The 13,567-nt window shown below is 68.7% G+C and overlaps 1 protein-coding gene across 2 annotated transcripts in view; it reads right to left on the minus strand.

The window, feature by feature from the left end:
- Nucleotides 1-1,609: 1,609 nt before the first annotated feature.
- ARHGAP27 (Rho GTPase activating protein 27) overlaps nucleotides 1,610-13,567 on the minus strand; it is a 59,277-nt gene continuing 47,319 nt past the window's right edge. Inside the window, exons 6-15 of one of the 2 annotated variants that reach the window (XM_075911765.2) lie at nucleotides 12,881-12,968; nucleotides 10,855-10,959; nucleotides 9,831-9,929; nucleotides 9,055-9,160; nucleotides 8,465-8,590; nucleotides 8,244-8,342; nucleotides 7,620-7,697; nucleotides 4,055-4,189; nucleotides 3,437-3,542; nucleotides 1,610-2,433 (exon numbers count right to left, since the gene is read on the minus strand). In XM_075911765.2, the coding sequence (XP_075767880.2) occupies nucleotides 2,256-2,433; nucleotides 3,437-3,542; nucleotides 4,055-4,189; nucleotides 7,620-7,697; nucleotides 8,244-8,342; nucleotides 8,465-8,590; nucleotides 9,055-9,160; nucleotides 9,831-9,929; nucleotides 10,855-10,959; nucleotides 12,881-12,968 (1,120 nt within the window). In that variant the 3' untranslated portion in view covers nucleotides 1,610-2,255. The remainder of the gene's footprint in view (nucleotides 2,434-3,436; nucleotides 3,543-4,054; nucleotides 4,190-7,619; nucleotides 7,698-8,243; nucleotides 8,343-8,464; nucleotides 8,591-9,054; nucleotides 9,161-9,830; nucleotides 9,930-10,854; nucleotides 10,960-12,880; nucleotides 12,969-13,567) is intronic. The other variant, XM_075911764.2, reaches the window with a different exon arrangement.

Genomic DNA, 13,567 nt, shown 5'->3' on the forward strand with positions numbered 1-13,567 from the left:
AGGCCTTGTCCGGAGGCAGCAGCTGGGGCCCCTGCTCCGAGCATGGGGGGCAGGAGGAGGCAGGGACCGGGCCAGGCTCAGAAAGGCACCTGCCTTGGAGCGGTGCAGAACCCGGCCCTCATGGGGCTCACGGGCCCTGCCCCGGGCTGGCACCTCACTGCAGGGAGACCCAGGCTGGGAGCCGTTCACACCAACAGCTGGACCCCCGGGGAGTTTGAACTCCCGCCCCCACCCCACTGGAGGGACTCCTGGAGCACGGGCGGGGGGGGGGGGCTCCTTGCTGTTACAGGAGGGGAATGGTTTTGGGGGGCTGATTTCCAGCTCCTCCTCGCCACAGCCTGGGGGACGCTGCAGCGGGACCCCCAGAGAGCTGGGGGCAGGGCCAGGGGTACACAGGGGAGGGCAGGAGGGGGGCGCTTGCTCTCGCTGAGAGCAGAGCCCTTTGGAATCGGGCGCCACGTCCGCTTAGCACTAGGACGGCGGGGGTGGCGTGAGGGGAGGGCTGGGGGAGGGGCCGGAGGGTGGGGGCCAGTGGAGGGAAGGGGGCTGCAAGGCAGTGGTGGCGTGAGGGGGAGGGCTGGGGGAGGGGCCGCAGGGCGGGGGCGATGTGAGGGGGGGCCACAGGGCAGGGGCCGGGGGAGGGAAGGGGCTGCACAGTGGGGGTGGCGTGAGGGAAGGGCCGGGGGAGGGGCCGTGGGGGCGGGGGCCGTGTGAGGGAAGGGAGCTGTAAGGCGGGGGTGGCGGGGGGAGGGCCGGGGGAGGCGGGGGGAGGGCCGGGGGAGGGGCCGCAGAGCGGGGGCGATGTGAGGGGGGGGCCCGCAGGGCAGGGGCCGGGGGAGGGAAGGGGGCTGCACAGTGGGGGTGGCGTGAGGGGAGGGCCGGGGGAGGGGCCGCGGGGCGGGGGCCGTGTGAGGGAAGGGAGCTGTAAGGCGGGGGTGGCGGGGGGGGGCCAGGGGAGGGGCCGCGGGGCGGGGGCCATGTGAGGGAAGGGAGCTGTAAGGCGGGAGTGGCGGGGGGAGGGCCGGGGGAGGGGCCGCAGGGCGGGAGCCGTGGGAGGGAAGGGAGCTGTAAGGCGGGGGTGGCGGGGGGAGGGCCGGGGGAGGGGCCGCGGGGCGGGGGCCATGTGAGGGAAGGGAGCTGTAAGGCGGGGGTGGCGGGGGGAGGGCCGGGGGAGGGGCCGCAGGGCGGGGGCCGTGGGAGGGAAGGGAGCTGTAAGGCGGGGGTGGCGGGGGGAGGGCCGAGGGAGGGGCCGCAGGGCGGGGGCCGTGGGAGGGAAGGGAGCTGTAAGGCGGGGGTGGCGGGGGGAGGGCCGGGGGAGGGGCCGCGGGGCGGGGGCCATGTGAGGGAAGGGAGCTGTAAGGCGGGGGTGGCGGGGGGGAGGGCCGAGGGAGGGGCCGCAGGGCGGGGGCCGTGGAGGGAAGGGAGCTGTAAGGCGGGGGTAGCGGGGGAGGGCCGGGGGAGGGGCCGCAGGGCGGGGGCCATGTGAGGGAAGGGAGCTGTAAGGCGGGGGTGGCGGGGGGAGGGCCGGGGGAGGGGCCGCGGGGCGGGGGCCGTGTGAGGGAAGGGAGCTGTAAGGCGGGGGTGGCGGGGGGGGGCCGGGGGAGGGGCCGCAGGGCGGGGGCCGTGGGAGGGAAGGGAGCTGTAAGGCGGGGGTGGCGGGGGGAGGGCCGGGGGAGGGGCCGCAGGGCGGGGACGATGTGAGGGAAGGGAGCTGTAGGGCGGGGGGAGGGCCGGGGGAGGGGCCGCGGGGCGGGGGCCGTGTGAGGGAAGGGAGCTGTAAGGCGGGGGTGGCGGGGGGAGGGCCGGGGGAGGGGCCGCAGGGCGGGGCCGATGTGAGGGGGTGGCCCCTTCAGTGGCTCAGCCCTGGCAGCACAGCCAGCCAGGCGACCCCGCTGTGCACTGTCTGCACTTTGCTACCTGGGAGCTGTCCGGCCCCTTCAGCCCCTGCCTGGCTGCCGTTACCTCCCCGAACCGTCCCGCTGGGAACCTCCCCTCCCAGCGGCCGGCCGAGGGCCTACGCCCAAGGCTGGCAAGCAGGGCGCTCTGCAGGGCGGCCGCGGGCCTGTTTTCTTGAGCCCATCACTAGAGGAGGCCTCTGGGCACCTGGCTCGGGCGCCCCCCAGCAGAGTCCTGCCACGTTGCCGCAGGCCACTGGCTCCGGTTTGGCGCCAGCACCGCCAGAGTCCTGGCTGGGCGAGCCGGCGTCATGCGCTGGCAGCAGCACGGTCCGTCACCGTCGGCTCCGGCGCCCAGGCTTAGCTGCCTGGGAAGATGTAGCTGGTCTGGTTCAAGATGAGCTCCACGATCTGGTTCTGGAAGACCATGTGCATGGCCATGTTCCCCTCGTCGCGCTCTGGCCGCAGGAGCGTGGGCCCGAACACAATGGCCACGCTCTGCACCGACATGCGGTTCTGCTCCTTGTGCTCCACGAGCCTGGGGGGAGCGGCCAGTCAGTCCCGGGGCCCCGGCCAGGCAGTCCTGGGGCAGTGCCCAGGGCCGACCGGCAGGGAAGGAACCGCGACCCCAGGCTCTTCCGAAGTGAAGTCGGGTCTGACTCAGTGAATCGTTCCAGGCACAACAGGCTGCTGTGATGCCTCGTGGGCGCTGTAGTTGCTGCCTCAAGATCCCATTCTCCTCCTAAAGCTAAGCTCCTCAGCCAGACTACAATTCCCAGGATGCATCAGGGCCAGGCACTCCCATGATGCACTACCTCTCTTGCTCACGAGGAAGACCATAGTGCAACATGGGAGATGTAGTCAACCAGGGAGCTTGGCCTGTAGATGGGGACTCCCAAATCTGCAGCTATGAAAATCACGTAGCGGACCATGACCTCTGGCCTTTTGTATACTTCTTACCCTCCACTGCAGGCAGCCAGGGTGGCGGGGGACGCGACTGCCCCCTTCTTTAGGCGCAGCTGTTACACGCATGCCTGCAGGCTGGGAACCCGACCAGCAGTGCTGCTCGGCGCCCAGCTCACGGCGGCGCCAAAGGAAAGGGGCAATGGCACGGTGCCCGGTGTGAGATGCAGAGTGAGAACCTGGCGAGGGGCATGGCCGGGGAGCTGTGGAGGGTCTGCCAGGGGCCCAGGCTAACACCTGGGGTGAAGATCCCCTGGAGGAGTCTAGCCGGGAAAGGACGCGAGCACCAAGGGAGCCAACGGTTGCTCCGTTTCCTTCCCCTTCTCAGGTCCTGCCTTTAGGATTTGGCTGTCTCAGCCTGCCCTGGACGAGCTGCCGTGCACCTGCCAAGGGCAGCACCCGGCCTCCTCTCCTGCGCCAGTCCAGCCCCACGCACCGGGGTGCTGGCTGGGGAGAGCAGCGTGTATCGGGGCAGGAAGAGGCGCAGCCGTCGGGCCGGAGCAGCAATCCCCAGCCTGCCGTGCTCAGAGCCCAGGGTCTGTGCTCACCCAGGGCCAGGCACCGGGGCAGGCACTCACCGGCAGAGGTGCTGGAAGAGAAGCCGCATGGTGTCGTGGTTGGCCTCGGGGAGCGCCCACACCAGGTCGCAGATGCACTTGCTGCGCTTCACCTGGTCGTGTATTTCTGCAGCCAGAGGGAAAAACAGGTCACACTCCCCCGGGAGGGCTGGGCCTGGGGCCCTGGGCTGCAGCACAGGGGGCTGGGCTCTTGCCCGGCCCGGTCAGGGGACCTCCAGGAGAATGTGGGCCTGGCACAAGCCGTCCCAGCTCCAGCCATGTCCCTAGAGTTACAGCAGCTGCCCCTGCCGGGGTCCCGTCCGCCCAGCAGTGACGTAGGGACGCCGCCCCGGTGGAGCTACCAGAAAAACCCACCATGCCCGGCTGTGCTCGGGGCTGGGACCCTCCAACAAGCTGGACTGAGCCCAGCAGGGAGATGAGCCAGCTGGGACTCCAGCCCACAGGACAGAAATTGTGGCTCCCCAGGGCAGCTCTAGGTCTCCCTGGGCCCTGGCCTTTGGGGCTCAAAACAGGGGAGTGGGCTGGGGAAACCCAAGGGAGCCCGGCCCTGCAGGGAGGGGATGGCGGGGCCCGGCCCTGCAGGGAGGGGATGGCGGGGCCCGGCCGGGCCTGGCTTACTTATCGCCGTGATGAACTTGTCGAAGTAGCTGAACGGGAAGAGCGGCTCCGGCAGCTCGCGGAAGAAAAGCTTCAGGGCGCCGGTGATGACGTGGACGTCCTCCCACCGCCCGTCCTCCAGGTCCAGGTGCTCGTCTGCGGGAGGAGGCGGGTGAGACCGGGCTGGCGGGGCCGGGGTTCCAGCCACACGCACACGTTCCTGGGCTCGACAGGGCACTGGCGCAAGGTCTTGGGCTGGCACGAGGCAGGGGCGAGCCTGCCGGACCGGCAATGGGCGTAACCTCGGAATTCGCGCGGGGGCTGAAGGCCGGAACCATTTCCGGCGGGAAGCCGAAAGCGTTCACAGAGCAGGTTCACTGCCCAAGGTGCACTCGGCAGGAGCGTGCCAGGGATGCCACGCTGGGGAGCCAGCGGCAGGCTGGCGCTCCTCGGAGGGCGGGCCTGCGCTGTCGCACGGCTAAACGTGCACATGCCGCCGTTCCCTGCACGAGCACGGCTGAAAAGAGCAATGGGAATGCGCTGACACGGGTTTCAGCAGGGACCAGCAATCACGCCTGCACCGGGGCCCTGCTCTGCTTAGACAGCCTGAGCCCCCGTCCACACTGGGGCGCTCACCCCAGCGCCGGGGCTGCCCGTGTGCGGACGTACTACATTGCCCAGGGAGATCCCAGCCAGCCACAGCTCTTAGTGGGGGTTGCTAATGCCTCCCGCTCTCTCAAATTCCTCCTGGAGTTTTAGCTGGAATGTTTCTCTTCACTTCCTGCCCCAGCCTGTTGGGCAGTAGCACAACTCAGCAGGGACCAAATTCCACCCCAGAGGTGGCTGCAATTCACGGATAGCTTAAAGTGACTCCAGCAAACGTTGTGGGCAAAGTATAGAAAACGTGCTTGGTTCTGTTTGTCCAGCTCCGAGCGCAGCCGGCTGCGATCCGCTGGGCACGGCTGAGTCTGGCTGAACCGAGCTAGGGAGCTGCCACTGCTCCAGCACAGCTGCAACCTACCTGTCTCCTAGAGCTGGAAGGGACCTTGAGTCACTGAGCCCCCTGCCCTCGCCGCAGGACCCTGCACCAGCCCTGGCCGACGTGCCCAGATCCCTAAACGGCCCCTCAAGGACTGAACGCGCAATCTGGCTTTAGCAGGCCAATGCTCACACCACTGGGCAACCCCTCCCCCAGGCTACCCCTCCCCCCAGGCACTGCATTCTCCCCCTTTGGGACAAACCCAAGGGCCCCGCTGGCTCCCGCGTTTGCCTCTGCTAAGAGACTGCTCCCCCCAGGGACAATCCCGGCCATCGACAAGGGGGGGGGGGGAGGAAAGGGGGCATCCGAGCAGGAAGAAGCTGCTTAGAATCATGGGATCCCAGGGCGGGCAGAGCCCTCAGGAGGTGAGTCCGGGGCCAACCCAACTCAATCCCCCAGCCGGGACTTAAACATCTTTAGGGATGGAGACTCCACCCCCGCCCCAGGGAACCCAGCCCAGGGCTTCCCACCCCCTAGGGAAATCGTTTCCCCTAATCTCCAACCTAGACCTCCCCCGCTGCAACTTGGGCCCATTGCTCCTTGTTCTGCCCCCCTGAGAACAGCCTCTCCAGCCTCTCCGGAACCCCCCCGAGAACAGCCTCTCCAGCCTCTCTGGAACCCCCCTGAGGAAGCTGCAGGCTGCTCTCAAATCCCCCCTCGTTCTGCTCTTCTGCAGACTAAAGAAGCCCAACTCCCTGTGTCACGTTATTGGATTTTAGGGGGAGCGGGGGGGCGTTGGCCCCAATTCGGTACAAAGGGGCAGGGAGGGGTCAAACGAAGCTCATGTTCGACTGATCCTGCCTGCTACGCGTGCTGGGGTGATGTCTGCACGTGGGGTTATGAACATGGGCCCCGGGCTGGTACTGGGCATGGCCTGCCTGTCCGGAGGATGCCGATGCTAATTAGCACGGCTCCAGGGACAACGGCCGCCAGGGTGGCTACTACAACCTGAGGGATGCGTCTGGAAACCGACCAGCCAGGGCACAATGGCTGCTGGCGTGTGAAACAGACAGACAGAGACCTGCTCCAGCTGGGGAGACACCAGGGATGGATGTGAAGAGCCAGGAGGTGTCTCCAACCCTGCTACTGATGCCAGAGGCAGCTGTGCGAGGGCCAGCGAGCCGGGAGGGGGCCGACCCGTCATGGCACAGGATGTGCACCAGAGGCTGCTAAGCCGGCAGTTTGGAACATCTCTGCTGAGAGCCTGCGCCCACAACCTGCTGACTGGTGCGTGTGACGCGTTCTCCTCAACCTCACGCTCCATCTTCCCTTTGGTTAATAAACCTTCACATTTACGATTCCAAAGGACGGGCCCAGCCTGATCTCGTGGGTAAGATCTAAAGTGGAAACTGACCGGGGATCTGCGGCTGGTTCTTTGGGACCCGTTGGGGGTAGGTGAGATCGGGTCCTAGAACCCCTCCCGTGTTAGGCCCGGGGCTGACTGGGGCACAGGGAGAGCTGGGGTGTCCGCTCATGAGGCTTCCTGCTGGCCGGATTGGCAGCTGGAGTGCTTGGTGCGACTGGTTTGGGGCCTGTTTGGAAGGTCTCCAGTCTGGGGCTGTGAGGAGCCCTGGTTTTGAGCAATTTGCCCCGAGCGGTGCCCAGACCTGGCCCGGCCTGTCACAGCCCCAGCCTCTCCTCACAGGTCACATGTTCCAGCCCCCGAATCATTTTGGTCACCCTTTGCTGGCCTCTCTCCAATGCGTCCACATCCTTCCTGTAATGGGGGGCCCAGAGCTGGACACGATACTCCAGGTGTGGCCTCACCAGAGCCGAATAAAGGGGAATGATCACGTCTCTGGATCTGCTGGCAATGCTCCTCCTAATGCCCGTGCACATGCTGTTAGCCTGCCTGGCTACACGGGCGTCCCGGGGACTCATCTCCAGCTTCTCATCCACTGTCACCCCAGGCCCTTTGCTTCTCCCACACTGGTCTGGCAAAACCCTTCAGTATGCAGGGCAGGAGGCAGCTGCCCGTGACCACTGGCTCATGCCAGGCCCACACTCCCGCTGCCCCCCCACCCAGGCTGTGGCATGTGGGGCAGAGAACCGGTCCCGGCCTGCTTGGCTTTTCTTACAGGCCACAGACCCTCCGAGGGCACCGTCCTGACCCCCAAGTCAACAGCAACTCCCCTTGGCTGCAGCGGACAAAGCATCCCAGCCTTGCCTTGTGAGGACGGAGGGAACCGGCAGGACCAGACACCCTCAGCCGAGCACACTGCTCCGCCCGGCCCCCGCGCGCGCGCGAGAGGCCCGCCCGGCCCCGGTTCCAATGGCGAGTTACCCACCACAAACTGGCACCCCCAGGCAGCTCAGGGGTTTTCTGCCTTCGGCTCCTACCCACTGGCACGGAGCTCCAGGGCCTTGGGAGCACCCGGCCGGCTGCACGTCACTGATCCCGCAAGGCTTCTCCACCCCCTCTCTGCCGCACTCGGGGGACCCACCGGCTCCCAGAGACCAATGGGCCCGCTCCCCTTCCGCGGGCGGCTGGTAACGAGGCCCTGGCAGGGGAGAGAAGCCGCCGCGCGTGCCGGCAGGCAGGCCTACCGTGATCCACCTTGTAGCGCAGCTTCTGGATCGTGGCCAGATTCCCGCTTATTCGATAGAGCCCATCGATGTCCAGCCCTGACAGCAGGGAGGAGCCCAGTCAGTCACTCCCAGCGGGACACCGGGAACCTGCCCAAGGGGCGGCGCCCCCGTGAGACTAGCTAGCCCAGTGGGAAGAGCACCGCAGGCACAAGATGGTGCGACAGACTCGCACAAGCGCCCGGGCGGCTGACATCTCGTGCTGAATGGCCGGGGCGCTTAGCACGCGAAGCACGGGGACGTCAGGGCCTTGCTCCTTACGCTGCGAGCCGCAGGGCCCCCCCTCCCCATCCCGGAGCAGCAAGCCGCAGGGCCCCCCCTCCCCCCCATCCCGGAGCAGCGCGCCGCAGGGCCCCCCCTCCCCCCCATCCCGGAGCAGCGCGCCGCAGGGCCCCCCTCCCCATCGGGGGGGCTGCTAGGGGGCTAGACTCCTCGGGGCCAGCACCCCTTCTTGCAGCGCCCCTCGGCCTTGGGCACCGCTCAGGTCGGGAACAGCTGTGGGGCCAGGCCCGGCCAGGAGTGGCTGTGGGGCAGGGCGGGGGATGGGTTACTGGGCACAGGTGCGTGTGCTCCGGGCTCCCCTACCTCTGCGCTCCACCGTCTGGATGCACTGCTGTACGAACCGGGGCACCGTGGCGCGCTCGCGGTCGCACAGCGCCTGCAGGGCGCAGCCGAACACTTGATCTGAAAAAGAAGCCAACGGGGCCGGAGATGTAGGCGGGGGAGTCGGGCTCTGCCGGGGGCTCAGCCTGGGCGGCCGCCCGGGGACCCCGAGAGCCAGGCTGGGGTGCTCGCGTGTGCCCCACCTTTGATGTAGCCGCGCTCCCGCAGGAACTGCAGGGGGGGCCGTTTCTGGAGCAGCTTCCGCAGCCGGTTCCGCACTTTGCTGGTGTCGTTCTCCGGGCCCAGGCTGCCAGGCGCCGAGCCGGGGGCTGTGGGGAACAGGGAGAGCGTTCGGGGCCCAGGCTCCGGGAGCAGATCGCAGGAGGGATCGGGGGAGCAGCCCGGCGACATGGGGCGCTGAACCCCGCGAATGGGGGTGCACCCCTGCCCAGCCTGCGGACCCCACTGGCCTGGCAGGCAGAGCCCCCCAGCAAGTGCCATCCTTCCACACCGCCACAGCCGCCGCAAGGGGGGGAGGGGGAAGAGAGCCTCGCCGGCGTTACCTTAGCGCCCCCCAGCTCGCAGGCCGATTGCACAGCCGCAAGGGGACACTGCCAGCCTTAGGTCTGCCCAGCCCCCGGCCCCCCCGGCCCGGAGGTGGGGCCAGACAGCTGCCCAGGCAGGCTGCCCTTCCGGGGGCCCAGGCTCAGAGTCCAGGCACCTTGCGGGCTGCCTCCCAGCACAGAACGCGGCCCGGCGCCGAGCCCCCCTTTTCCACAGCGGCTCCACTCACCTGGGCCCCTCTTCTCCTCCTCTTTCTCCTTGTAGCTTCCCAGCCGGCCCTTGGCTCCAGACTCCGCAGCGTTCCCGTTCTCCTCGTGGGGAGGCAAGTCTGTGGTCTGAGGGGGACACGGCCGGAGATGGCTTTTGCCCCCACCCCGGCCCGAAACAGCAGCAATTCCCGGGGCCTGCCAGGGTCGGCGGGGGAGGTTGGGAGGGGGCCAGCGGAGAATGCACACGTCTCCCCCGACACACGAGCGACGGGCCACAGAGCGGTTTGGACACAGCCGCGGCTGGGAGAGGCAGGGACGGGCTTTTCATGCTGTGTACAGCGCCTGGCGCGCCGGGGCTGCTGCAGGGTGTAGAATGCAACAGCAGCAGGAACCAACCTGAACTGTTACTCAGAAGGCCAGTGGTTCTGAGGGCTGGGGTAAGAGCCCACGTCCCGCCACGTGGCGCTGGGGGAGGGGGCGGGTCTAGCAGCCAAAGGGCCGTAAATCTGGCAGGAAAGCCAGCCCTTGCCGGGCGAGGCAAGATCCTAAAGACGAGAGCGGAGATGGCTCCAGGAGGGGACGGGGCTGAGCAGAGCCAGCTGCCTATTGGGGCGGAGGCATCTAGCCGGATCTGTCCCCTCGTGGGGGCTGGACCACGTAAAGGGCCCCCAGAACAAAGGGGTGTGATCCTGAGCGCTAACCCCAGGGGCTGCTGTTGGTTGGCCCGGAGGCCCTGGGCTGGGGCCAGTGGGGGCCGGGACTAGCGCCCACGAAAGGCCGAGACGTGCCCGCTCACCAGTTGGCCGATGCTGTCGGCGATCGCTTTCTGCCACGTGGCCACGATGGGCTCCGAGTCGTGCTGGATCAGGAACTCGGAGCCGTCGCGAGTCTTCAGCTGAAAGCGGCGGCACAGGCGTTACCCGGGGGACGGGGACAGGCGGGGCAGCTCCCAGTGCATGGGCAGCCCAGAGGGGCCACGCGGGAACAAGGGCCGTGTCCTTCCGTGGCCTAGCAGGGATCGGGGGCTGAGACATGGGGCCCCTGCTGCCAGCCCCGATGTCTGTGCAACTTCATAGCTCCCAGGTCTGCCCTGGGGACTGACAGCCCCGTCTCCTTGGCCAGGGACAGACACACCCTGGCGCTGGCCAGGCTCAGCCACCTGGCTTCGAGGGGGGCACCCCCTGCTCTGGACTCCCTCCCTTGGGCTGAGCCCCGGCTGCACTGAAGCCTCCTGTCTCCATAGGAGTCTCCCAGCTGCCCCCCCCCCCCCAAGCCAGGCAGGCGGGTGCTGGAATCGCTGCTGTGAAGCATGAGCCTGGAACGCGGGTCTCCTCGCCCCGGCCTGACTTGTTCACGCACTGTCACCAGGCTGGGGATGGGTGGGGGCAGGTTCTAGGAGGGGGTCTGGGTGCAGGCGCAGGCTGGGTTGGGTGGTTCCTAGGAGAGGGAACCAGGGGCCTCCACCTGCAGCTCCCGTTGGTTGCAGCTCCCAGCCAATGGGAGCTGTGGACTTGGCGCTCTGGGCAGGGTCGTGCACGCAGGGCCAGGAGCAGCATGGAGCTCAGGCAGAGGGGGGCCCGCCTTAGCGCTGCTGCTGCGCCAGAGCTCTAGCGCCCCTCAGGAGTGGCTCCGGGAGCCGGTGCGAGTCCAGGAGCCGCCCGGGGAAGCGGGAGGGCTGGCACCCCTCTCCACACGGCCTGCCCGGGGTAAGCTCAGCCAGTCTCATGTGGACCACGTCTTGGTTTTAGCCTCGTTGCCAAGGCAACGCCCCTCCTCCCAGAGACACCCCCAAAGCCGCAGCGCTGCCTGTGCAGACTCACCTCCAGAACGTTCTTCTTGCTGGATTTCTCTTTGGGGGCCCAGGACACGACGGCGCCCCGCAGATCCACCGTGTGCTCAGGCGTGGTCAGCATGGAGGGGTGTTTCTGGGGGAGGAGAGAGGACGTCATCTGGGCTCCCTCTGCAGGAGCTGGGAGAGGGCGGAGGCCGGCTGCCCCACGCAGGCATGGGTGTCCCTGCCTCTGCCCACCCCACGCTGCCCTGCCTGGCTCCTCACTGCGGCTGTGCCAGGCTCTCGCCAGGCGCCTGTGGGTGCAAAGGGAGAACCCTGGTGAGCACTGGCAGAGGGCAGCCCGGCTCCGATCCCCGAGGGCTGTCGGCCGCTGGCCAGGGCACGGACACGAGGCCTTTGGCTCCCAGACGCCTCCTGTGGGGCCCAGGCGGAAGCAGCCGATCCGGTGTTGCTTGCTGGGCGCAGCCCCGGCGGGTCAGGCCGGGCCCTGGCTCACCTGCTGCGCCAGAGCCCGACGCGGGCAGAGAGCAGGGCCAGGCCGGTGTAACGAACGGCCAATGGAGCCGTGGAGCAGGGAGACTGGCCCCTGCCTCGGGGCGCTGAGCCGGCCTCTCACCCGCAAGGGCAGGAACTTCCCCTTTCACAACTGGAGGCTGAAGCTCGGGCGTCGCCAGGCCGGCAGGGCCGGGGCTCAAAGGGAAACAGCAGAGACGGGCAGAGAGGCGCCGGCTCCTCACATTCTGCAGCACCTCAGCTTGCACGAAAACCAAACCACGGCGGCTGTGGCGCGGGGGGAGGGGGCCTGGAGCAGCGCTCAGGAGGAGGAACTCCGCCAGCCCCGTGATCTCCCCGCAGAGCGGCTCAGGGAGGCCGATGAAGCCGCCTAGTTGTGCTCTCGGGGAGCCGGGGACCCGAAGCGGCTGCTCAGAGGCCAGGGTTAGAGGTGGCGAGCGGCTCGGGCGACACTAGGAGCCTTTGCGGGATGTTTTAATCCCAGCAAGCGCCCGGCGCAGACACGAGGCGGCTCCCCTGGCAGCCCGTAGAGCCCTGCAGCGAACGCCTGCTGCAGTCCGGCGCGGAGCGACGTGGGCGAGGGGGCTGGCCCGGCTGCCTGGCGCCCAGTGGGTCAGCACGGCCGGCAGGGGCACGTGGCTACCAGCTGGGCCGGGCCGGGGCTGCGGCGTGGCTGGGAACACCCGGGCAGCGAGCCACTGCGGGGGCAGAGCCTGCCGGTTGCAGCCACGTGGGGAGCCTCCCCCCAGCGCACGGGCAGCGGGAACCGCAGGAGCAAGTTTATGCGGACTCACTCCCGAGAGGGCCCCTTTCTGGGCAGCTTAACCCCCTGCCGAGGGACGCCCCCAGGCCGCCGCGGCCCCTCTGCTCCGTCCCAGGCACAGGTGGGGTCCAGGGCCCTTTGCATTCCGTGGGGACTTGGCACCTCAGTCCCTTGAAATCCCAGCGCCCCCCAGGGACTTGCACCAGGCCTCTCGGCGGGCCCACGGCAACACTAGGAGAGGGGCCCTCCCGAGCCCCCTGCATTGCGCAGGCTTGTGGGCGCGGCTGCGCCTGGCTCTGGGGCTGCTTGGGCAGGCGGATACAGCTCCGCTCTCGGCCCAGCAGCAGCCCCAAGCGGCGTGACGGCCCCCGCGCCGCAAGCTGCTTCCCTCTTTCGAGCGGCTCTGACCGCAGCTCGCGGCGGGCGAGGGGGCCGGGTTCTTCTGCCTCTGGCGGCAACTTTCTCCCGTCTCGCCAGGCACCAGCCCTGGGAGGGACCAGCCCCGCGGCTCGTTCCGCAGCCCCCAGCTCCCAGGTGCAAAGCGCCTGCCCCCGGGCGGGTCTCCCGAGTTCAGACTCCAGGCGGGACTCGACTCCCTGCTCGGGGCAGGGCCCGGCCGGAGACGAGACGCAGGCCCGGCCCAGGGCTGTTCCCCTGGCTCCACGTGGAAGAGGCGGGAGGAGCCGGTGCCAGGGAACGTGGGGCCGGGAACGGCCGCGCTGGCGAGCGCCTGGGGGCCGGGTCCTGCTGGGTCTGTAGCCAGAGGCAGGCGACTCACCAAGCTGCCGGAGGATAAATGCTTCGACTCCTTGAAAAAGGTCAAGATGCCGCCCTCCAGGACGGTCCAGGACGAGGTCCAGTTCTTCCTGGGGGAGGAACGGGGGGACATTATAGCCCAGGCGCTGGCAGGACCCTGCTCCCCTTCCCGAGGAGACACCGGGGCACACGGGGAGACGTGCAGAGTGTGGCTAGGTGCTGGTGCAGCCCTTTGCTCTCGGGGAGGCGGGGCGGCCGGGAGTGGAGGGAGGGTGGGGCAGGGAACACGGTCTGCAGAGCCCGGCTTGGGCTCGGGGCAGGGAGCTCCTGGCAAGCTCTGTTCAAAGCCTGGACGCTTGCCTCGGGGGGGGGGGGGGGGTTCCCCTCTCTGCTTCCTGCAGCAGGCCCGGGGCCCCGGGTGCAGAGGAACCCCAGGGCCTAACAGGAGACACCCCCACTCCCCGTGGGGGCTGGGTGCAGAGGAACCCCAGGGCCTAGCAGGAACCCCCCCCCCGTGGGGGCTGGGTGCAGAGGAACCCCAGGGCCTAGCAGGAGACACTCCCCTCCCCCGTGGGGGCCGGGTGCAGAGGAACCCCAGGGCCTAGCAGGAAACCCCCCCCCCGTGGGGGCTGGGTGCAGAGGAACCCCAGGGCCTAGCAGGAGACACCCCCCTCCCCCGTGGGGGCCGGGTGCAGAGGAACCCCAGGGC

Source organism: Pelodiscus sinensis, chromosome 29 (genome assembly GCF_052426305.1).
Source record: "Pelodiscus sinensis isolate ZL-2025 chromosome 29, ASM5242630v1, whole genome shotgun sequence".
NCBI classification, from domain to species: Eukaryota; Metazoa; Chordata; order Testudines; family Trionychidae; genus Pelodiscus; species Pelodiscus sinensis.